The sequence below is a fragment of the Ornithorhynchus anatinus genome, chromosome 18 (assembly GCF_004115215.2).
Source record: "Ornithorhynchus anatinus isolate Pmale09 chromosome 18, mOrnAna1.pri.v4, whole genome shotgun sequence".
Taxonomy (NCBI): Eukaryota; Metazoa; Chordata; class Mammalia; order Monotremata; family Ornithorhynchidae; genus Ornithorhynchus; species Ornithorhynchus anatinus.
In genome coordinates, this window is record NC_041745.1 from 26926595 (window position 1) to 26949973 (window position 23379).

The 23379-nt window shown below is 51.2% G+C and overlaps 1 protein-coding gene across 1 annotated transcript; it reads left to right on the forward strand.

The window, feature by feature from the left end:
* The first annotated feature begins 347 nt into the window (after positions 1-347).
* Positions 348-19844, forward strand: ATOH8 (atonal bHLH transcription factor 8). The gene is made up of 4 exons (XM_029046787.2): positions 348-706; positions 950-1276; positions 17974-18165; positions 19608-19844. Exons 1-4 carry the CDS (start codon positions 500-502, stop codon positions 19683-19685), a joined length of 804 nt encoding a protein of 267 aa, XP_028902620.1. The 5' UTR covers positions 348-499; the 3' UTR covers positions 19686-19844.
* Positions 19845-23379: the final 3535 nt, after the last annotated feature.

Here is a 23379-nt window from a genome sequence, read left to right on the forward strand (position 1 = left end):
GGAGGGAGAAAGAGATCCAGCAGAGAGACCCCAGACGGGAGGAGAGATAGGGGGAGAGAGAGAGATCTAGTAGAGAGACCCGGGAGAGGGGAGAGACGGAGGGAGCAAGAGATCCAGCAGAGAGAGCCCAGACGGGAGGAGAGATAGGGGGAGAGAGAGAGATCTGGTAGAGAGACCCGGGAGAGGGGAGAGACGGAGGGAGCAAGAGATCCAGCAGAGAGCCCCCAGACGGGAGGAGAGACGAAGGGAGAGAGAGATCCAGGAGAGAGAGACGCAAGGAGAGACGTAGAGGGGAGAGAGCTAGACAGCGAGAGGGAGAGGGCAGAGGGAGAGAGACGGGCAGAGGGAGGGCGAGGGACAGAGACGGCGGAGAGGCAGAGAGAGCGCGCAGAGAGAGAGAGAGAGAGCGAGAAGAGAGAGCGCGCCGGGAAGGAGCGCCGAGCGAGCGCGCCGAGCCGTTCCGCGTCCTCGAAGCAGCCCCTCCCCGGGGTCGCCGCCCATGAAGAACATCCAGACCCTGGAGGAAGGACCGTGGAAGGGCTTGTGCTTCAAAGAGGTGACTGACATCAAGAGGCTGAAGAGGAAAACCAAGGAGCCGGCCAGGCGCGCCAACGGCTCCAGCCCAAGTTTCCAGGCGGACCACCGAGTCCCGGAGCCCCCGGCCCACGGGCTGAGGGCCAGGGCCGAGCGGGCCCGGCCGCCCCCGGCTCCCGGGCTGGAGGGGGCCCCCGGCCCGGCCCCCCGGCCGGCCCCGACTCTGGGGGACCCCGGCCTGCAGGCCCGGATCGTCCTGTGCCGGCAGCACCCGCATCCCCCTCAGCAGCTCCGGCGGCCCCGGGACCATCTTCGGCGGCAGCAGCAGCAGCAGCAGCAGCAGCAGCAGCAGCAGCAGGAGCAGCAGGAGCATCTGCGGCGGCAGCAGCAGCAGCAGCAGGAGCATCTTCAGCAGCAGCAGCATCTTCAGCAGCAGCAGCATCTTCAGCAGCAACAGCAGCAGCATCGGGACCAGCCCCCGCGGCCTCCCCCGCGGCCTCCCCAGCAGCCTCCCCAGCAGCCTCCCCAACGGCCCGGCCAAAGTTCCTCCCCGCCGCTCTCCCACGGAACTTACAATAACAATAACGATTCCTCCGCATCGCCTAGGAAACGGCCGGGCGAAGCGTCGGGCGCCTCTTCGGAGATCAAAGCCATTCAGCAGACGAGAAGGCTGCTCGCCAACGCCAGGGAGAGGACCCGGGTGCATACCATCAGTGCGGCTTTTGAGGCGCTGAGGAAGCAGGTACTACACACTCACACACACCCACTCACAAACACACACACGCACACGCGTCTGTCTCCCCTCCTGCACCCTCTCCCCCTTCCATCTTCATCTGCCTTTCTCTCCGTAGCCCTCTTTCCATCTTCCTCTCTCTTTCTCTTCCTATATCTCTCCCATCTTCCTCTCTTTCCATCTTCCTCTCTTTCCCACCTTTCTCTCTGTCTCTCCATCTTCCTCTCTATCTTTCTTTCTCTCCATCTTCCTCCCTCTCTCTTTCCATCTTCCTCTTTCTCCCCACCTTCCCCTTTCTCTCCATCTTCCTCTTTCACTCCATCTTCTCTTCTCCATCTTTCTCTTTCCATCTTCCTCTCTCTCTTTCTCTTCATCTCTCTCTCCCATCTTCCTCTCTTTCCACTTTCCTCTCTTTCTCTCCATCTTCCTCTTTCACTCCATCTTCTCTTTCTGTGTCTCCATTTTCCTCTTTCTCTCTATCTTTCTACCTCCCTCTTTCTCTCCATCTTCCTCTCTCTCCATCCTCCTCTCTCACTCCATCTTCCTCTCTCTTTCTCTCCTTCTTCCTCTCTCTTTCTCTCCATCTTCCTCTCTCACTCCATCTTTCTCTCTCTCCACCTTCCTCTTTCTCTCCATCTTCCACACTGTCTCTCCATCTTTCTTTCCAACTTCCTCTTTCTCTCCATCTTCCTCTCTCACTCCATCTTCCTCTCTCTCACTCTCCATCTTCCTCTCTCGCTCCATCTTCCTCTCTCTCTCCATCCTCCACTCTCTCTCCACCTTCCTCTCTCTCACTCTCCATCTCCACTCTTTCTCTCTCCACCTTCCTCTTTCTCTCCATCTTCCTCTCTCTCTCCACCTTCCTCTTTCTCTCCATCTTCCACTCTTTCTCTCTCCACCTTCCTCTTTCTCTCCATCTTCCACTCTTTCTCTCTCCACCTTCCACTCTTTCTCTCTCCACCTTCCTCTTTCTCTCCATCTTCCTCTCTCTCTCCATCTTCCTCTCTCTCCACTTTTCTCTCTCTCCATCTTCCGCTCTCTTTCTCTCCATCTTTATCTTTCATTCATTCAATAGTATTTATTGAGCGCTTACTATGTGCAGAGCACTGTATCTCTTTCCATCTTCCCCCTCCATCTTCCTCTCTCTCTCCACTTTCCTCTTTCTCTCCATCTTCTGCTCTCTTTCTCTCCATCTTTATCTCTTTCCATCTTCCTGTCTCTTTTTCTCCATCTTCCTCTCTTTCTCTCCATTTCCCCATTTACTCACTCTCTCACTCGCCCCTCTGTGTTCCAGAATCCCACCTGATTTTCTTACTTACTCTACAGAGGGCCAGGGAAAAGGCTTGCTATCCTCCCTGTTGAATGTGGGGGAATATAAACTTATGATGGGGTTTACTCCCCTTCTTCTCTCCCGGTTCTCAGTGCCCTTGAGACACCTCTGCTTTCCCAAAGCATCCGATCCCAGGCTGGGACAGGGTTCGCTCAGGGTAAATGGCCTTTATCACATGTTACCTTGCAAATAAGTTTGCCTGTAACATCTGGTAGCCAAACCGATGTCTTTTCTATTCGGGCGGGGGGGGGGGGGTGGGAAAGAGGGAACGGAGCCGAGATTTCCCTTGTGACGGTGAGAATTGGTGCCTTCTGACTCTGGTCCTCATATTTCAATTTTATAGCCACCGTGCATTCCGGTCTTCCAAAGCGTTCCCATGGGTTTCCCGTTGGAGAACGCATCACCCCTTCCTAAATCAAATTGGCTAAATGCCCACAGTCCCTCGGTGACCCCTTCTGGGATGTTTGGGAGTGGGAAGGAGAAGAGGATTTCAGGGGAGGAGGATCCCCAGGATAATTTATCTGTTAAAAGCTCCTCGGTGGTGGTTGTGGACTGCCTGCTTAAAATGCAAACAGAACAAGGCAGAAGGAGGAGACAGGAGAGACCTGAGGGTTGACCCTTCACTTGTTTGGTACCCTGAAGACATGTGGTTCGCTGACTGGACTAATTGACCTCGTATTAATGATGGTATTGATTAAGCACTCACCATGTGACAAAGAACGGTGCCAGGCGCTGGCAGACATATAAGATAATCATATCTATGTAGTGGTAGCTTTGGTCTAAGTACCATAAGGAACATAATAATAGTAATAATAATGGTTACTTGTTAAGCCCTGACCAGGAGCCAAGCACTGTTCTAAGCACTGGGTTAGATACGGAGTTAATCGGGTTGGACACAGTCCCAGTCCCACATGGGGTTCACACTCTTAATCTCCCTTATACAGATGAGGTACGTGAGGCCCAGAGATTGAGTGACTTGCCCAAGGTCACACAGCAGACATGTGGCAGAGACGGGATTAGAACCCAGGTCCTTCCAACTCCCAGGCTCGGGCTCTACCCACTAGCCCACACTTGCTTCTAGACTCATGGTTGCACTCCAGGAACAATCGCTGTAATTCCATCGTATTTTTTGAGCGCTTTCCGTGCACAGAGCACCGTACTATGCACCTGGGAGAGTACGATATGACGGTAAACAGACAGATTCCCTGCCCACAACGAGCTTACAGTCTAATGAGACAGGACTGGTGGTGTTGGGAAGGGAGTGAAGAGGGATGACTCACGAGACAGGCTTGTAGTCCCATCTGATCCTGTGAGAGCTCGAGAGCTTGCTTAAGGCATTCCACTGCCCAGTGTTTTATGTAGGTAAAACTTAGCCCCACTCCCCTCCCAGGAGTTCTGGGAAGATAAATCTGGGAGTTTCATATCTGGAAAGTACTTTGAGTTCTCAAAAGGAAAGCTTCCGGTAACAAAGATATCGGTTAAGTCTGGACATTTTTCACTACAAAAAATAGGATGAGATAATAAATAAAAAATAAATTTGGCGTGTTTTAAGCACTTACTATGCGGTGAGCGCCAGAGTAGACACAAGATTATGAGATCAGGACTCAGTCCCCGTCCCACTCGGGGCTCCCACTCAATCATATCCCCATTTCACAGATGAGGAAACTGAGGCCCAGAAAGAGTGAGTGTCTTGTCCAAGGTCACCCAGCAGGCCAACGGCAGAACAGGGACTCAAACCAGACTCTGCTGAATCCCAGTTCCACCCTTCTGTGAGGATGGCTTTTTTTCATAACTGCTATGGGGGGAAGCGGTGCTGGAGGTGAGAGCGGGGAGTCCTATATACCCCAGGAGCCCACTACACTTTAACTGTGTGGGCTTCCTGAAGGCAGTGGCCAATAAGGTGAAATTTGGATGTGGGGAGGGAGGCTTTGAGTGTGAGAAATGGGCGTTGCGCCTAGGCTGAAAATGCTTCACACAAACTTAAAAAATGTCTTAACTCTGAGAAAAAGCAGCTGAGGAGAGACTTCAAGTCGAGGACAGGTGGTTTTGCAAAAATCAATGGCCAGCTGCTCCCTATTTTCTTCAAGGAGAGTGAAGGGGAAAAATGGGTTTTCGTGGCAGCGTAAGGGATTGATAAAGAGGGGGTTGGAGATGCTGGACCAGATTACCGAGGAAGGTTGGGTAATCGTTTTCCACGAATGTCTTAAAAACAGGGGCGACCGAGGCTATTTGCCAGTGGTCCGTCTTGAAGGAGGGAGGCGGACTTAGATGGCCTTTTAAGGTCCCTTCAGCCTGAGGACTCTATGATTCTTAGGAAGAGTGTCCTCTCTCCCCCAAGACCAACTTGAGCTCACCAACTCGGTATGTTGTTTACCCTAGAGACCCAGTATTGTTATCAACCCCCACCAGGCGCCCCAGAGCCCTTTAGTGAATAATGAGCCTTTGGAAAAATTATTAGAGTTAAAAACAAAAATCACTCACTCATAGAGGTAGGAGAAATCAAACATCTCTAAGAGCGAGAGCAGAGAAGATAAAGTGGGAGAAAGAGAGGTCAACTCTCAATACCCAATCTCCTCTTGCTAGGAAGGTTGGCCCCAGACTGGTGGAAAACATTCACTGGTGGCACTGCCCTTTCCCAAGCACTGAGAACAGTGTTCCGCACACAGTAAGCACTCAAAACACGCTGTTGGCTGACTGATAATAATAACTGCGGTATAACGATAAGCGCTGGGGTGGATACAAGCAAATCGGGTCGGACACAGTCCCTGTCCCACGTGGGGCTCACAAGTCTCAATCCCCATTCTACAGATGAGGTAACTGAGGCCCAGAGAAGAGAAGTGACTTATCCAAGGTCATACAGCAGACAAGTGGAGGAGTGGGGATTAGAACCCATGACCTTCTGACTCTCAGGCCCGTGCTCTTCAGAGTGCCGAAGGAGGACCCTGAGAGACAGGGCGCCTCAGCGGCTACCTACAGAGCCGAGTTCCCAGGGCCGACGGCAAACGAGACACTTTTTGGTCATTAGGTTTGGCTGTTTCCAGGCAAGATTGGCCCTTCACCGGTCGTGCTGCCGGCCGGCCCATCCCCAAATACTCCCCTGGTTTTTGCTGACCTCCTCCAGTTCTTAAAAGAGCAGGGGAGCTTGGTATGCCTGGAGGCCAGCCAGAAGACAACCTGGCAGAGCAGACTCTAGAGGGAAAAGGTTAAGCCAGGAAGACTTGCTTAAAATCCGCTTTTGGAGGTGCAACTGATGAGCCAGTTCCCTTTCTGGCATGAAAGCAGAGCCGTCGCCTCAGTCCCGGATCTGGTTGGTTGGTTGTTAAACGCTTACTATGTGTCAAACACTGTTCTAAGCCCTGGGGTAGGTACGAGTCAATTTGGTTGGACACAGTCCCTCTCCCACGTGGGGCTCACGGTCTTAAGTGGGAGGAAGAACGGGTATTGAATCCCCATTTTACAGTTGAAAAAACTGAGATGCAGAGAAGCAAAGTCACACAGCAGACAAGTGGTGGAGCCGGGATTAGAACTGGGATTACACAAACACATAAACACACACACTCCACTTCACTTCTGTGTTCTGGCTTGTCCCTTCGCTCCTGCCTACGATCCCATCACTATCCCTGCAGCAGCTGTCGAATTTTCCCTGCACCATTGAAGGTGATAGCTCCCGGCCGGAGGGGGCAGCAGGAAGAGTTGGGAGAGCAGGGTAGGGAGAGGCTGAGGAATGTCACTCGGACAGACCCTTCCCATTCCTCAGTCCACTCTCTCCCTTGGCAATTCCAAAGCTAGTGATCGGGAAGGCCCACACGTGGAGGGGGAAATCGGGGCACAGCGGATAGAGCAGGGGCCTGAGAGTCATAGGTTCTAAACCCAGCTCCGCCACTTGCCTGCTGTGTGACCCTGGGCAAGTCACTTCATTTCTCTGGGCCTCAGTGACCTCATCTGTAAAATGGGGATTAAGACTGTGAGTCCCATGGAAAACAGGGACTGGGTCCAACCTGATTACCTTGTATCGACCCCAGAGCTTAGATAAGTGTAATAATATTGAAAATCCTGGAGAGGCTGACCATTGGAGCCACAGGAAGGGCTGAAGGCAGCTTGGGCCCCCGACCCCTCCACAAAGAATCCAGGGATCAGATTGGACTTGGACCCCAGATCCAGCCCCCTCATCAAGCCGGGATTCCTGACCTGCCGCCTCCTTGGGAGCATCAAAAATAGCAAACCCTTGGATGTGATGAAGAAAAACCAGAAAAAATGTGCCCTGCCAGCAGCAGTCTGGGAGGCAGGAAGCCACCCGGGTCATTGTTGTTATTAGGAGGAGGAGGAGGAGGAGGAGGAGGAGGAGGAGAAGGAGGAGGAGAAGGAGGAAGAGAAAGAGTATGTTTGTTATGCGCTTACTATAGGTCAAGCACTGTTCTAAACATTGGGGTAGATACGAGTTAATCAGGCTGAAGCCTAGTGGAAAGAGCACAGGCCAGGGAGTCGGAGGACCTGCGTTCTAATCCCGGCTCTGCCGATTGCTTGCTGCGTGACCGTGGGCAAGTCACTTAACTTCTCTGTGCCTCGGTTTTCTCAACTGTAAAATGGGGATTAAATATCTGTTTTCCCTCATACTTGGACTGTGAGCCCCATGTGGGAACCTGATTATTTTGCATCTACCCCAGAGCTTAGTACCATGCACCTAGTAAGTTATTATTATCATTATTGTTAATAATAATAAATACAATTGAATGAATGAATGAATGAATGAATACATAGCTGGGCAGGTGAGCTGAACAAGCCCATTCCTCCAGACAGAATTCTACCTGATCATTATTATTATTGTTACTACTATATTTGTTAGCCACCTACTATGTGTCAACCACTGTTCTAAGCACTGAATTAGATACAAGCTAATCAGGTGGGATCCACAAAATCTAAGACTCACAATCTAAGTAGGAGGGAGAGAGGCTAATTGAATCTTCCTTTTACAGATGAGGAAACTGAGGCACAGAGAAGTTAAGTGGCTCACCCAAGGTCACACAGCTTGCACCTGGACCTAGAACTCAGCTCCTCTGACTCCCACGCCCATGCTCTCTCCACTAGGCCAAGCTGCTCCTCTGAAATGAAAATGAAAATATCTCCTGTTTTTCCAAGATTTGCAGGAATGGAGCCTCCGCCACTTTTTTGCCAAAGCCACTCCTGGGTCCAGCTTCCCTCCCTGCCCGGAAGTCTTCCCTTCCTAACTAAATCTCCCAGGCCACAGTGTAGGCCCATTTTCTCTGACTTTACCCTGGAGGGAGGGACAACTTCCGGGTAGAAGCCCAGCTGAGACCAGAAGTCTAACATTAGTTCACCTCTCAATCAGTCAGTCAGTGGTATTTATTCGGTGCTTTCTGCATCCAGAGCACTGAATCAGTTAATCGATGTTATTTATTGAGCGCTCACTATGTATAGAGCACTGTACTGAGTGGTTGGGAGAGTACAGTACAACAGAGTTGGTAGACACCATCCCTGCCCTCAAGAAGCTTTACAAATAGACCTCTATTGTAATCCCGTTTAATCCCTGTTCTCCCTCCTACTTAGCCCGTGAGCTCCATGTAGGACTTGGACTGCGTCCAACCCGATTAACTTGCCTCTAGCCCAACGTTCAGATCAGCGCTTGGCACGCAATAAGCGCTTAACGAATGTCATTCTAATCAAGAGACAGAAGGAAGCCTGAAGAGTTTTCACTTAGGATGGCCAGGAAAGAGTCTGAGATCTGGTCGGGAGGAATACAAGCTGGTTTGAGAGGGGTCCTACTCCCTCCCACCACTGGGTTTTTGTTTTTGTTTTTTTAATCCTCCCCCATCCATTCCAGGGAGAGGCTTGAATCTCTGCTCAGGCGTTTTCAGAAGCGCTTGTTCCTTCTAGCGAGGTCTGGGAAGCAGACGAAAGCCAGCTGGTTGGAGCCAGCTACAGGAGAGGGGGGTTAAGCACTCTCTTTGCTGATGGGCCTGTTCCTTCCCCACCCCATCCTGTTAATCCCCTGTGCTCTGCTGTTCACAGACCTGCTTCCTGCTTTGCTGAACAGCCTTGACGAGCTAGAGGGAGAGAATCCTCAGCACAAGAGCCAGGGGAAGAAAGAGACCAAAAGAGGGAAATGGAGACAGGCGGAACAGAGACAGAAATTCTAATTCTTGTCCTCATCTCCCACAGGCACAGAGATTCAGTGGATTAAAAAAAAAAAATCAATAGCAAATCTCTCCCCTTCTATCCTTCTTTCATAATTCCTACCAAGGTATTTTTTATCCTCTTTCCAGCCCAAAGGGTCCTAGCTTCAAGGGACAGCTGAAATTTCACTGGCGACAAGCCAACCACATCCTAGAGAGTTTACGGGCTCACAGCCGATGGGGTTGCAACATGGGAGAGCAAACTAGTCCTAAGCCCTCCCTCTCCTGTGTGGAGGGCTTGGAACCCAGAGACCCCAGAGCCTGGTAGAGCTAGTTTGGAAAGAGAAGGTGATGGAGTCAGGGGGTGGAAAAGATTCTCACCAAGCCTGATAATAATAATAATAACAATGGTATTTGTTAAGTGCTTACTATGTGTCAAGCGCTGTTCTAAGTGCTGGGGTAGGTACAAGGTAATCAGGTTGGACCCAGCCCCTGTCCCACATGGGACTCACAGACTGAATCCTCATTTTACAGATGAGGTAACTGAAGGAAGTGACTTGTCCAAGGTCACACAGCTGACAGGTGGCAGAGTCAGGATTAGAACCCACGTCCTCCGACTCCCAAGCCTACGCTCTTGCCATTAGGCCGTGCTGCTTCTCGAGCAGACCGTACTCAGGAGGCCACAGGAAGGCAGTGGGTTTCAATAAATCAGTCAGTCGACCATATTTATTAAACACTTACTGTGTGCAGAGCATTGTAGGGGTTTCTGGGGTCTTCCCAGACAAGATCTTGTGATCAAAACCAAAAACTTGCCAGGCTAAACTTTTTTCCGATTAGCCCTCCCTCCTAGCAGGAGATTCAGAGGGTGAACGAAATAGGAATCTTTCCAACCTGTCTGAAATCAATTGCTTCTCAGTCAGTCACTCAATCGTATTTATTGAGCACTTACTGTGTGCAGAGCGCTATACTAAATGCTTGCGAGAGTACATTAATACAATAAACAGACACATTCCCTGTCCACAGTGAGTTTACGGACTAGACGACTGTAACCCCTCTCCCCAGATGAGTGGTGACCGGTTAGTACAGCGCTCTGTACACTATAAACTCTCATTAGAAGCTGTGTGGAGAGAGCACAGGCCTGGGAATCAGAGTTCCTGGACCCTAATCCCAGCTCCACCACTTGTCTGCTTCGTGACCTTGGGCAAGTCACTTAACTTCACTCCGCCTCCATTACCTCATCTGTAAAATGGGGATTTTACCTGTGAGCCCCATATGGGACCGGGACTGTGTCCAAACCTGAATAGCTAGTGATTCTGGGCCTCAGTTACCTCAGCTGCAAAAAAGGGATTCAATCCCTGTTCTCCCTCCTACTTAGACTGTGAGCCCCATGTGGGACCTGATGATCTTATAACTACACCACAGTGTTTAGTACAGTGCCTGGCACATAGTAAGCACTTAACAAATGCCATTAAAATAAGAATAAATAATTACCAATGATCGACTGATTGATTAGTGCAAGATCAACTCTCTGTTGCTTACACGGGGAAGCAGTGTGGTCTAGTGGATAAAGCACAGGCCTGGGAGTCAGAAGGACATGGGTTCTAATCCCGGACTCTGCCGCACATCTGCTGTGTTACCTTGGGCAAGTCACTTCACTTCTCTGGGCCTCAGTTACCTCATCTGTAAAATTGTGATTAAGACTGTGAGCCTCACGTGGGACAGGGACTGTCTCCAACCCGATTTGCTTGTACCCACCCCAGGGCTTAGTACAGTGTGTGAGGCAGAGTAAGAGCTTAACAAATATCGCAATTATTATTATTATTGTTATATATGCATGCCCACAAACACATACACACACTCATAAGTACAGTGCTTTGCACGGAGTAAGCGCTCAGGAAATATGAATGATTGAATGAATACACACACACATACGCACACCCAAACTGCCAGAGCTGAAGGGAAGGGCTAACTTGGACGAGCCTCGTCAAAAAGCAGGTCTAAACTGCCTCCAGTTCGCTCCCACTGGAACCAAGATAACGAGTCCCGGTGCCAGTTGGATGAGCTTGTGGTTCCTGCCGGAGCAAAGGGAAGAAAGAGCAGGAGCGAGAGAACGTCAAAGATGATGAGAGATGGAGAGAAATGTTTCCGGCGAATTACACGGCCTCTTGCTATCTCCCGAGTCCTGCCCCAAGTCAAACAACTGGCACGGGGCATGGGGGGCAGATGGAGCGGCGGCCCACGCAACTAACCAGCTGTGCACATATGGCCCTTAGCCTCCTATACCTCCATGTGGGCCATATGTGCACAGCTGGACCGGTTACATGCTTGTATCCGTTTACAGTCCTGGCAGGATTGGGAAGGGGAAAGGAGACTTGAAGGGGAGAAGTTGTTCCATCCAACAGATCTGTCCCGCAGGTCCTGAGTTACAATAATAATAATAATATTCATTCAGTCAGTCAGTCGTATTTATTGAGAGCTTCCTGTGTGTGGAGCACTGTACTCAGCGCTTGGGGAAATATGGTATAACAACAAACAGACGCATTCCCTGCCCACAGAGAGCTTGCAGTCTATATGTGGGGGGGGTAAATAATTTTGGTGCTTGGTAAGTGCTTACTATGTGCCAAGCACTGTTTTAAGCACTGGGGTAGATACAAGTTAATCAGGTTAGACCCAATCGCTGACCCACATGGGGCTCACACTCTCGATTCCCATTTTACAGATGCGGCGACTGAGGTACAGAGACGTGAAGTGACTTGCCCAAGGTCATACAGCAGACAAGGGGTGGAGCTGGGATTAGAACCCATGACCTTCGAACTCCCGGGCCCATGTTCTATCCACTACGCCATGCTCTTTCCTCTCCGCTTGGCCCCTGCTGGCTGGGATTCTTCTCCTAGAGGAAATGAGCCTGGAATCCCCGCCAGAGATGTTCCTCAGCTGCCATTTACAAAAGTGGGAGAGGAAAGGGCGGCGAGGGGGGGGGAGGGGGAAGGGTGGAAAGGGGGCTTTGTCCTTGCTCTGACCCATCTTGGTCTTTTCCCTCTTGGCAGCTTTTTTTTTAACGGCATTCGTTAAGCACTACGTGTTAAACACGGGGGTAGGTACAAGTTAATTAAGTCGGACCCAGTCCCTGTCCCTTATGGGACTCACAGTCCAAGTAGGAGGAAGAACAGGTATTGCAGTAGAGGGGACTAAGGCACAGAAAAGTTTAATTAGTCGATCGTACTTATTGAGGACCGTTTGCAGAACGTTGTTCTAAGTGCTTGGGTGGGTACAACACAACAATAGAATAGACATTCCCTGCCCACAGCGAACTTACAGTCTAGAGGGTGACCTGACCAAGGTTACACAGCAGGCAGTTGGCAGAGCCAGGCTTAGAACCTTTGCTCCTCCACTAGGCTATGCTGCTTCTTGGATCCAAGATGCCCACTGTGCCCCTTTCCCCGCAAGGAGCTTCAAGTCAAAAGTCCAAAAAAAATCCAGGCAGTTTTCCCGCTTGTTTTGAGCAGCCGATTCCCCCCATCTGCCTTCCCAGCATCCTGACAGAGGGCCCTCAGAGTCTCTAGGCTGTAGCCATTTCCCCTGCTAGGCATCCTAGACCTCTGCTGCTGCTTTCAAGCCAAATCACCACTGTGGGGATTCCACTTTGGGGGTGCCTCTTGGGCCGAGTTGCCCCGAGACGGTCAGCCTGGAAATGGAGCCGGGCGCTCTCCCCGGGGCCGCCCTGGTCCCTAGAAAACTATCAAACGCCAGTGCGGTTGTCCTGGGTGTCTTTGTGGCCACGGGGGCTGCTGTGATCTGCTCCAAGCTCACCGTCCTTGGGGTCAGGGGCAGCAGAGGAGTTGGAGGGGGATTCTCATGGTACTGGAACAATAACTGTCAGGGATCCAAGCACCGTGTCCTAGTGGATAGATCCCAGGCCTGGGAGTCAGAGGACCTGGGTTCTAACCCCGGCTCTGCCACCTGTCTGCTGTGTGACCTCAGGCAAGCCGCTTCACGACTCTGGACCTCAGTTACCTCAACTGCAAAAACGGGACTTACACTGCAAGCCCCATGTGGGACCTGAAGATCTCATATCTACCCCAGCACTTTGCACAGTGCTTGGCAAAAAGTAAGTGTTTAACAAATACTTTAGAGAAGCAGCGTGACCTAAAGTCTAGAGCGTGGGAGTCAGAAGGACCTGGGTTCTAATCCCAGCTCTGCCACTTGTCTGCTGTGTGACCTTGGGCAAGTCCCTTAACTTCTCTGGGCCTCTCTTCCCTCAGCTGTAAAATGGGGATTAAGACTGTGAGCCCCATGTGAAACAGGGACTCTATCCAACCTGATTAGATTGAAAATACCCCAGCGCTTAGTACGGTGGCTGGCGTATAGTAAGTGCTTAACAAATACCATAAAAAAGGCTCCTGCCCTCAGAGACCTCAGCCCCTAGGAGGAATGCCTTAACATAAGGCTGCAGTCAACCTCAGCACGCCCTGGAGGCGAGCACAGTCTCCCCTCCCCATTTTAAAGAAGTGGAAACTGAGGCTCCGAGTGGGCTCCAAGAGACCACCCTGCCCAGACAGGCCAAGAAGAGGCAGGGTTTCGAGAGGCCATGGTTTCCCAGCTCAGCCTGGCAAGGCCGGAGAAGGGAGAAGGAGGGTCCCAGGAGGGGGGAGATGGGGAGAGAGTGGCCCCCTCCCGTGACTGCCGACTCCCTGCCCACTTCTTGCCCCTTTCTTGACCCCTTCCTGCCCTGTTTGCAGGAATAATAGTAACTATTAAAATTATAGCATTTGTTAAGCTCTTACTATATGCCAAGCACTGTGGTAGATACAAGGTAATCGGGTTGCCCCATATGGGGCTCACAGTCTTCATCCCCATTCTACAGATGGGGTAACTGAGTCCCAGAGAAGTTAAGTGGCTTGCCCAAGGTCTCACCGTAGACAAGTGTCAGAGTCAGGATTAGAGCCCACGTCCTCTGACTGCCAAGCCCGGGCCCTTGTCACTAAGCCATGCTGCTTCTCTACAATGTTCACTCACTCCGAGTGCTGCCCGAGGTGGAAGCCTCTTGGTAGGTGCCATTTGGAGCCCTCTGAGCCCCTGAGGGTGGCTTCCGGGGCTTCAACCATGCCACGCCATTTTGGCTGCCGAGCCTCAGGAGGAAGGGATCCCTCTCTACTGCCAGAGCCCTGACGGCAGACCCTGGGCCTCCCTCTCTCTCTGGGGCAGAGGAGGAGGTGGAGGAGGAGGAGAGGGAGTCCCCCATGACTACCCCCAAGCCCCTCCAGCTGGCTCCATCTTCACCTGCCGCTCTCCAACATCTGTCCCCCACCCCCGCCCCCGGGCTGAGAGGGGGACCCAGCCCCAGCCTCTAGAGCCTCTGACTCAGCTACGTCCTTGTCAGCCAGCCAGGGCTATTAAAACACTGGACATTTATATGAACCTTCTGGAAATTCTTTTGGCAGGCCGCTCCGCCCAAACAATGAGAGGCTGAAGCTCCCGCCGTCCCCGCTGCCCTCCTTCGGGACTTATCCGAACCTCTGGCCGAGGGCCTCCCCGTGAGATTCCCCCCAGCTCCCACCCGGGGTAGCTCACCTCAGCCTCGAGAGTTAGCGGGGTCGGAGGCTTCCCCACCTGCTCCCTTCAGACACCCACCCCTCCACAGATGGGTTCACCCGAGGCCCCTGCAAACCGAGGTCTCCCCAGGAGCGGGCTATCTTTCCTGTCACAGGCCGTGTTTATTTGTACAGGCCGATAAGGAGATCTGTCGAAAAAGCACGGTGTTCCCCTGGATGCTTGTTGTGAACAGGCCGTGGGCAGTGTGCTGCCAACTTTTCTGGGACGGGGCAGAGAAGGGAAGTTCAGAATGTCCTGGATTCCCTCCCTCTGTCTTTGAGAGGCAGCCCCATCTCCCTCCCTGATTTCCGTCTCCTCCAGGGAAGGGCGGCCTCCCTTGGACTGGTGAAAGGGGAGTGGTGGTAGCGCAGCCCAAGGGACGAGGTATTAGGTTATTTATTTATGCAGTCATTTATTTATATATATTTATGTCTGTCTCCCCCTCTAGACTGCGAGCTCACTGTGGGCAGGGAATGAGTCTGTTTGTTGTTGTACTCTCCCAAGTGCTTAGGACAGTGATTTGCACACAGTAAGTGCTCCGGAAATAGGACTGAATGAACGGGTTGGAGCCCGTGGCTTCCCAATGCCGCTCTCCTTGTGGACGTGGGTGAAGCTGGGGCAGGCGGGGTTGACGACTACCGAGTCCTGGGGTTTCGCCCAGCCTAGGACAGACACTCCTCTGGCGGTCCGTGGGGAGTAGAAGATGGGAGGGGGCAGCCTTGGAGGGAAAAGAGAGAGACAGAGAGACTGGAAAAGGAAGAGAGAGAGAAACAGAGAGAGAGGGAAATCTGGATGTCAGCTGGCTGCTGCAACGGTTCCACCCTGAGGCCAGCTGGTTCTCTCATTCATGTGAACAGGCTCCAGAGAGCACCAATTACTTCTCTACCCACAAGACAGTGAAGATGGGGGGAGGGGGGGGTTGGAAAACAAGTTCCTTGCGTCAGCAGGGTAACTGGTACATTCGGTAGGGTGGGCACCTCTCTCTTCCATGCTCGCCTCCTGAATAATTAATAATAATTGTGATCCTTGCTAAGCACATCCTATGTGCAGTTCTAAGCCCTGGAGTACTAGTTGAGCAAGTTGGGCAGAGTCCTTGTCCCTCATGGGGCTCACAGTCTGACCCCCTTTGTTGGTTTTTTTATGGTATTTGTTAAGCGCTTACTCTGTGCCAGGCACTGTACTAAGCACTAGAGTAGTACCAGCTAATCTGGTTGGACACAGTCCAGGTCCCACATGGGGCGCCCATTCTTAATCTCCATTTTACAGATGAGGGAACTGAGGCACAGTGAAGTGGCTCGGCCAAGGTCATACGGCAGACAAATGGCAGAGTCAGGATTAGAACCCAGGTCCTCTGTCTCCTAGGCCCTTGCTCTATCCACTAGCCCCGCTGCTTCTCACACACGGCTTTATTCCTCTGCTCCTCTGTTCTCTCCATTCTCCCCAAATCCGATAGCCACCTCCCTTCACCCCAGTACTTTCACCCATGTAGTAATAATGGTAATGGAGATATTTGTCAGACACTTCCAGGTGCTATGCACTGAACTAGGCACTGTGGTAGATATGAGATAATCAGATAGGAAACAGTCCCCGTCCTACATGGGACCCGCATTCTAAGAGAGAGGGAGTACAGTTATTGGATCCCCATTTTACAGATAAGAAGACTAAGGCACAGAGAAGAGAAGTGACTGGCCCAAGGTCACACAGTGGCAGAGCAGATATCAGAATCAGGTCTCCTGAATTTCAGAGCTGAGCTCCCGACCTCTGCTGCTCCTCTGATCAGAGCTCTTACTTTCCCTCATCCCTTTAGGACCTGAAACTGGAGTTCCCCAGAGAAAATGAAAAACAGGGTGTTTTATAAGCTGGCAAATACGGCACCAGGCGGAGTGGACTAGAATAACAGAAGCAGAGTCCAGTTCCCTCTGCCTTCTTGCCCTCTTCCTATTGACGTCAGAGAGAGTTCCAAGCATGGAAAGGGTGAAAGGGGATAGGCTGGTGTTGACTTAGGCAGAAAATAATTACTCAACTGGGATTTTGGTCAGGACACAGGCTCACACTTAGGAAAAATGGCCCAAGGCCTTTCAGGGACCACCTGAGGATTCTGGGAGAAACAGCACAAACAGAAGAGGAATTCATTCATTCTCAATGATCGAGGAATGGGTCATCCAGTGAGTGGATCCTCCATGCTTCCAGCTTCTCTTTCTCCTTTCCCCTTAGCCAGCTAGTTGGTCATTCCTCTGCTCATTAGCGCTTCTGCCAAAAGGCAGAAAGGGGAAGGGAGAAGTAAAACTCTATTTCACCTACTTCGAGGAGACCTGGATTCTAATCCCGACTCTGCCGCTTGCTCGTGATGTGACCGTGGGCGAGCCACTAAGCTGCTATATGACCTTAGTGTCTTCATCCGTAAAATGGCGGTGAAATACCTCTTATCCCCGCAACCACCTGTGGGATAAGGAATGGGTCTGATCTGATTATCTTGTATACAGCACAGTGCTCAGCTTATAGTAAGCGCTTGCTAAATACTATCGTTATTAAGACAGAAACATTACTCAAAGCACCACTTTGAACTTTAGGACATTTTGGGAGTCAGGCTACCTCCAGCCCGAAAGGCAAGTAAAATTCCCAGGGTTTGGGGTCAAGCGGGCCTTCAGGAAATGGCCGCACACTCTCCCCAGAGCTTAGTAGAGTGCTTTGCACAGAGTAAGCGCTCGATAAATACCACTGAATGAATGAATGAATCCTGCCAGATGTCACTGAGGACAAGATAACGGGTAAACCAGAGGGGGTGCTTCTGCTCCTACCCCCTGCCAGAAAGGTACCCAAAGCCCCTCTGACCCCACAGGCCCCTAAGTAAAGGAATCTGCCGCTTGTCAGCTGTGTGACTGTGGGCAAGTCACTTAACTTCTCTGTGCCTCAGTTACCTCATCTGTAAAATAGGGATTAACTGTGAGCCTCACGTGGGACGACCTGATTACCCTGTATCTCCCCCAGCGCTTAGAACAGCGCTCTGCACATAGAAAGCGCTTAACAAATACCAACATTATTATTATCTAGGGCACCCATTCTTACACATTTTAGCGGGCCCCCCCTTTAGAATCTAAACAGGTGTCAAGGATGTTTCTACCATTCCAGTATTGCCCATTTCACCCAGTCAGGGATTCGAACTACATTCGACCACTATCTCAGGTTCGGTATTTCAATTAACACATTGATGCTGAGGAAAATGTCCTGCGCCATTCGGTCAGATTTTCTTGCCCCGGGAGAATTTTTGCTTGTACGGTGGGAATATCGTAATTTTGAAGTGGGTTTCACCATTGAATCAAGTCCAGTATTTCACATTCCCTCTGAGGGTGGGAGAAGGGATAGGGGAGCTAGGTTCATTTTTGCATTTGGGGCAACTGAGGCTCAGAGAGGACAAGTCACTGTCTCAAGGGTGCCCAGAACATCATCGGCAGAGTTGGGAACGCGCCTTCCGGCTCCTCCGATTCCTGCCCCTGTCTGCCCTCAAAGGGCCCTCGTTAAGCTGCTCTCCATGGCAAACGTGTCCTCCCCAACTCCTCTTCCCAACTGAATGTTAAAAGAAACGCCTGTGATTGCTGTGATAGTCGAGTGGCCTGCTTTACCTGCCCCTAAATGTTCTCTGTTGTCCTTTCTAGGTTCCCTGCTATTCTTATGGTCAAAAGTTGTCCAAACTGGCCATCCTCAGGATAGCCTGTAACTATATCCTTTCCCTGGCCAGGCTGGCTGACCTGGATTACAGCGCCGACCACAGCAACCTGAGCTTTTCTGAGTGTGTGGAACAGTGTACCCGGACCTTGCAAGCAGAGGGAAGGTCTAAGAAACGGAAGGTGAGCGTGGGGTTGAGAGCGGGGTGGAGTGGGGATGGTACTGATGGGGAAACTGAGGAAGATCTGGTAAAATGCCTGGGATGTTCGAGGCCCCGGATGAGATCTGCTGATCGTTCTGGCCATCTCTTGATATCGTATGGTATGAGATCTGACAACTTGTGGCCCTCCAACAGCTGAGCCGCCCAGCTGTGATGCCCTTTCCTGGGTCCCCTCGTGGGCCCCCTCTTCCTGCCCTGCTCCTTGGGGTTCACCGTCATGGTTCCTCTCCATTCCACTCTGAGAGGGGAGATTCCAAAGCGGGAGGCTCTCACAGGCGTGAGCACCGGAAGCAGTAGAGCTGGCTGCCTCATCACTGTGACCAGCTGGTTGGTTGGTTATTAAGCACCTACTATATGCTTACTGTAATTAATTCAGAGGCAATGCCTGTCCCACCCGGGGTTCATAACCCTATGAGAAGCAGCGTAGCCTCGTGGAAAGACCACGGACCTGGAAGTCAGAGGATCTGGGTTCTAATGCCAGCTCTGTCAATTACTTGCTGAAGTGACCTTGGGCAGGTCACTTCTCTGGGCCTCAGTTTCTTCAACTGTAAAATGGGAATAAATACCCGTTCTCTCTCCTACTTAGGCTGTGACATGTGGGACAGGGATTATGTCCAACCTGATTAACTTGTATCTACCCCAGATCTTAGAAGGATAATTGACAACCCATAAGAATTTAACAAATATTACAGTAATCTAAGAGCTCGGTCAGGTCACATTGATCAGACCGTTTCCCCAGGCTACAGCCACCACGATCGCCCCCATTGATTGGCTTGATCCAGTTTAATCTGGCAATAATAATCTCCTGATTTCTGTAGCATTTTGCTTTCCAAAAGTATTTTCATCTCCCACCAAAACAGGGAATGTTGGGAAAGCCGTGTTAGCCACTGTGGGGGACTGGAACTGTTGGATTCTAGGTTCATTCAAACGTTCAGTCATATTTACTGAGTGCAGAGCACTGTACTAAATGCTTACATCCCAAGGAGCCCAAAACTCTGCTTCTCTAGCCACAATCCCTGGCTGCTTTCTTGTTTTTATTTGGGGTATTTATCCTGGTCTTTTATGTCATTTTGGTGATTGTGTTGTATCATCTTTCCACGAGTCTGTTGCCAGTCTCCTCTACCGCTGGAGGCAGGGGTTGTTATCCCTAGTTTACAAATGGGATGGGGTTCACAGTCTTAATCCCCCCACTTTACAGATGAGGTAACTGAGGCCCAGAGAAGTGAAGTGACTTGCCCACACAGAAGACAAGTGGCAGAGCCGGGATTAGAACCCTGGCAGTGGGGCAGAGCAGAGAGTCACACGTACAGGAAGGAAGCACCCAAGGGGATTCCAGGCCCCACACGGGGCGCTTTCCCACCATTCTCCCTCTCCCGTTCCATCTTGTCTTGTTCTTACCTCTAGGAAACGTCCACCCCTTCAGCAAAAAAGCCCGTCGAGGCCTCGTCTGTTCGTCCCCATGGGCGGCCCGGGGGACTGTGAGGGGATCCTGAGGAACCCAGTTACGCGTTGCATTCCTTTCGGTTATTTAACGGTGAACCAATTAGAGGAAATCATCATCAAACAGTGTGAAAGAGGAAACTCGGCGCCCTGTCCGGCCTTCCTCTCGAAAAGCGACGTGGGTAAATTAAGGGAGTGATTGATGCCTTTGTTCAGCGTTTTATGACAAAAGGAGTTTTGTAAACTCGGCTTGAACTTCCCTCGGCATTCTGGACCCGGGCGTCAGGCAGCTTAATAAATCAGCGGGACTTTAATGGAGGAACAGATAGCTCTCGGAAGAGCCGTCTGTGATTCCTTTCCGCTCCAATCTCCCCCAGCTCTGCCTTTGCCTAGATAATAATTAATAATAATTGAGGTATTTGTTAAGTGCTTACAGTGTGCCAAGAACAGTACGAAGCACTGGGGGTAATACAAGCAAATCAGGTTGGACACAGTCGCTATTCCACCTCGGGCTAGCACTCTTAATCCCCATTTTACAGGTGAGGTAGCTGAGGCCCAGAGAAGTGAAGTGACTTGCCCACACAGAAGACAAGTGGCAGAGCCGGGATTAGAACTCTGGCAGTGGGGCAGAGCAGAGAGCCACACGCCCAGGAAGGAAGCACCCGAGGGGATTCCAGGCCCCACACGGGGCGCTTTCCCACCAATCTCCCTCTCCCGTTCCATCTCGTCGTGTTCTTACCTCTAGGAAGCGTCCACCCCTTCAGCAAGAAAGCCCGTCGAGGCCTCGTCTCGAGAAGCCCAAGGCCACACAGCAGACAGGGGACAGAGCTGGGATTAGAACGCTTGACCTTCGGAGGTGTCCGGGTTTCTTCTGTCCTTCCATCGATCTGTTGGGAGTTGGGAGAGAGGTTCAGTTCAGACCTGGTAGCGTTCCCACCCTCTCCCACACAGCCTCCTCCTGCTCTCGCTACCGAGATCTTGGCCCCAAGACTCTCTAGCTTCTTCAGAGCAGTCAATCCCTCTTCACTTCTTATACACCCACGACTGTCCAGATCTGGTGGTGGTGTTAGTGGTATTTGCTAAGCGCTTACTATGTGTCAGGCCCTGTTCTAAGCACTGGGGTAGATACAAGGTAATCAGGTCGGACCCAGGCCCTGTTCCAAATGGGGCTCACAGTCTCCATCCCCATTTTACAGATGAAGTATCTGAGGCACAGAGGAAGTGAAGTGGCTTGCCCAAGGTCACCCAGCAGACAAGTGGCAGAGCTGGGATTAGAACCAGTGGGAAGGATTTGCAATGGGGAACATGGAATTTTCCGGGGGAGGGGCTCTGGAAGGGTGAGCCCCAAGACCAAGGACCCCGTCGGACTCAGAAACCCAGACAAGGTGCTGGCATAAGAGAAGGAAGAAGCGCTAGACCATGCTGGAAGAAATACTCCCAGAAAAAGCTAATGTTCCTCACGCCCCTGATATCTTGGGGGGTGGGAGGGGGCTGGGGGGCGGTAATCACCGGCACACCCAGGGCAAACATCTGGGAAGCCATAGACCCTTGGCCTCACCTCCATGACCCCACGACCCCAGCCCCCCTATGGTCAGAGTAACTGCCTAACAAATAGAAAGCAGCCCCCAGCCCCATATGTCCACCCGCTTCCCTCCTCGGGGACTCTCAGGGTGGACAGAAGCCAGAGTCCAGGTAGCCAGGGCAAGGGGAAGAGGGCAACCAGCACTTCCAAGCATTTGCTGTCAATCAGGGCCTCCGAGAGACCTCCCCTGACTTTCCTCTTTTTGAACTCCCGTCTGCATCACCCTGACTTACCTCCTCTCTTCGTCTCCCATCCCAGCCCCACAGCACTTATATACACATCTGCCATTGATTTATATTGATGCCTGTCTCCCCCCAGACTATAAGCTCACTGCATGTTGTAGACAGGTAATGTATCTGTTTATAGTTCCATCGTACTCTCCCAAGTGCTTAGTACAGTGCTAGGCACACGGTAAGCGCTCAGTAAATACAGTTGAATTCATATTGTAGGAGGCTGTGCCGTCAGTGGTATTCGTTAATAACGGTCATATCTGGGAAGCGCTTACTGAGTGTCGAGCCGTGGAGTGGATCCAGGATAATCAAATCAGACACAGCCCTTATCCCACCCAGGGCTCCCAGTCTAAGTAGGAGGGAAAACAGGTACTGGATCCCCATTTTTCAGATGGGGAAACGGAGGTACGGAGAAGTTAAGTGACTCGCCCGCGGTCACGCAGCAGGCAAGTGGCAGTGCCAGGATTAGAATCAGGACCTCTGACTTCCAGTCCCATGCTCTTTCCTCTAGATCACACCGCTTCTCTAGCCTCTATGTGACCTTGGGCAAGTCACTTCACTTCTCTGTGCCTCAGCTACCTCATCTGTAAAATGGGGGTTTAAGACTGTCCTGCACTTAGAACGGTGCTTGGCACATAGCGCTTAAATACCACTATTATTATTATTATTATTATTAGCCCCATATGGGACAGGGGCCTTATCAAACCCGATTTCCTTATATCTGCACTTAGTATGGTTCCTGGCATATAGTATGCACTGAACCGATGCTATTATTATTGCTGTTATTATTTCTCTATTTCTTCTGCGGGACGGATCGCCCCAGTAGCCATATCATCCTAAATCTTGACGATTAATAAAGGCAGATAGTGTCAATTCAGCCGAAAGGCTGGCCGTTTGAAGATCCAGAATTTCAAGCCGTCTTGACTTTGGGAGGTCAAGACTGAGGATCCCTACTTGGAAGTCTGTAGAAATGGGATAGGTACAGCTGCATAGCTACATAGAGGCGGGGAGATGGATTGGATGACTTTGGCAGCTTCCTTAGAGCTCTACTGAGCCTCTCTTAAAAGTCAGCCCTCTTAGGGTCTTTGTGATTATTATGGTACTTGTTAAGCGCATGCCGTGTGCCAAGCACTGTTCTAGGCACTGGGGTAGGTTCAGGTTTATCAGGTTGGACACAGTCGCTGTCCCACGTGGGGCTCACAGTCTTAATCCCCATTGTACAGATGAGGGAACTGAGGCCCAGAGAAGTGAAGTGACTTGCCCAAGGTCACACAGCGGATAAATGGCAGAGTTGGGGTTAGAACCCATGTCCTTCTGATCCCCAGTTATCTTAGGTCCGAAGAGCAGGTACCACTAAATTGCAGACTCCCCGAGGACAGGGATTGTGTTCATCTTTTACTATTTAGTACTGTCCTCTCCCAGGGGCCTAGTACAGGGCACCACACCCAGGAAGCACTCAATGAATACCATTAATTGATTGATTAAATGAAACCCGGATTGATGCTCAGCCCAAAGTGTCTTAGGCCTTGGGCCCTTGTTTCTTTTCCAGCTCTGCCACTCATCTGCTGGGTGACCTTGGGCAAGTCACTTAACTTCTCTGGGCCTCAGTTTCCTCATCTGCAAAAATTGGGGATTAAATACTTGTTCTCCTCCTACTTAGATTCTGAGTCCCGTGTGGGACAAGGACCGTGTCCAACCTGATTTCCTTGTATCTACCCCAGTGCCTAGAACAGTCCTTAGCACACAGTAAGCACTTAACAAAGACCATAATGATCATTATTTTGGCTAGTATGATGAGAAGATTTTTCCCCGGGGCTAGGGACAGGGTAGGAATATAATTGCATTTGCCTGCTGCATTCGATCATGGAAACAGGCCTGTTTGTTTTTGTCCTTCAAAGCCTGGGTCATTGTGCCCCACCTGCAA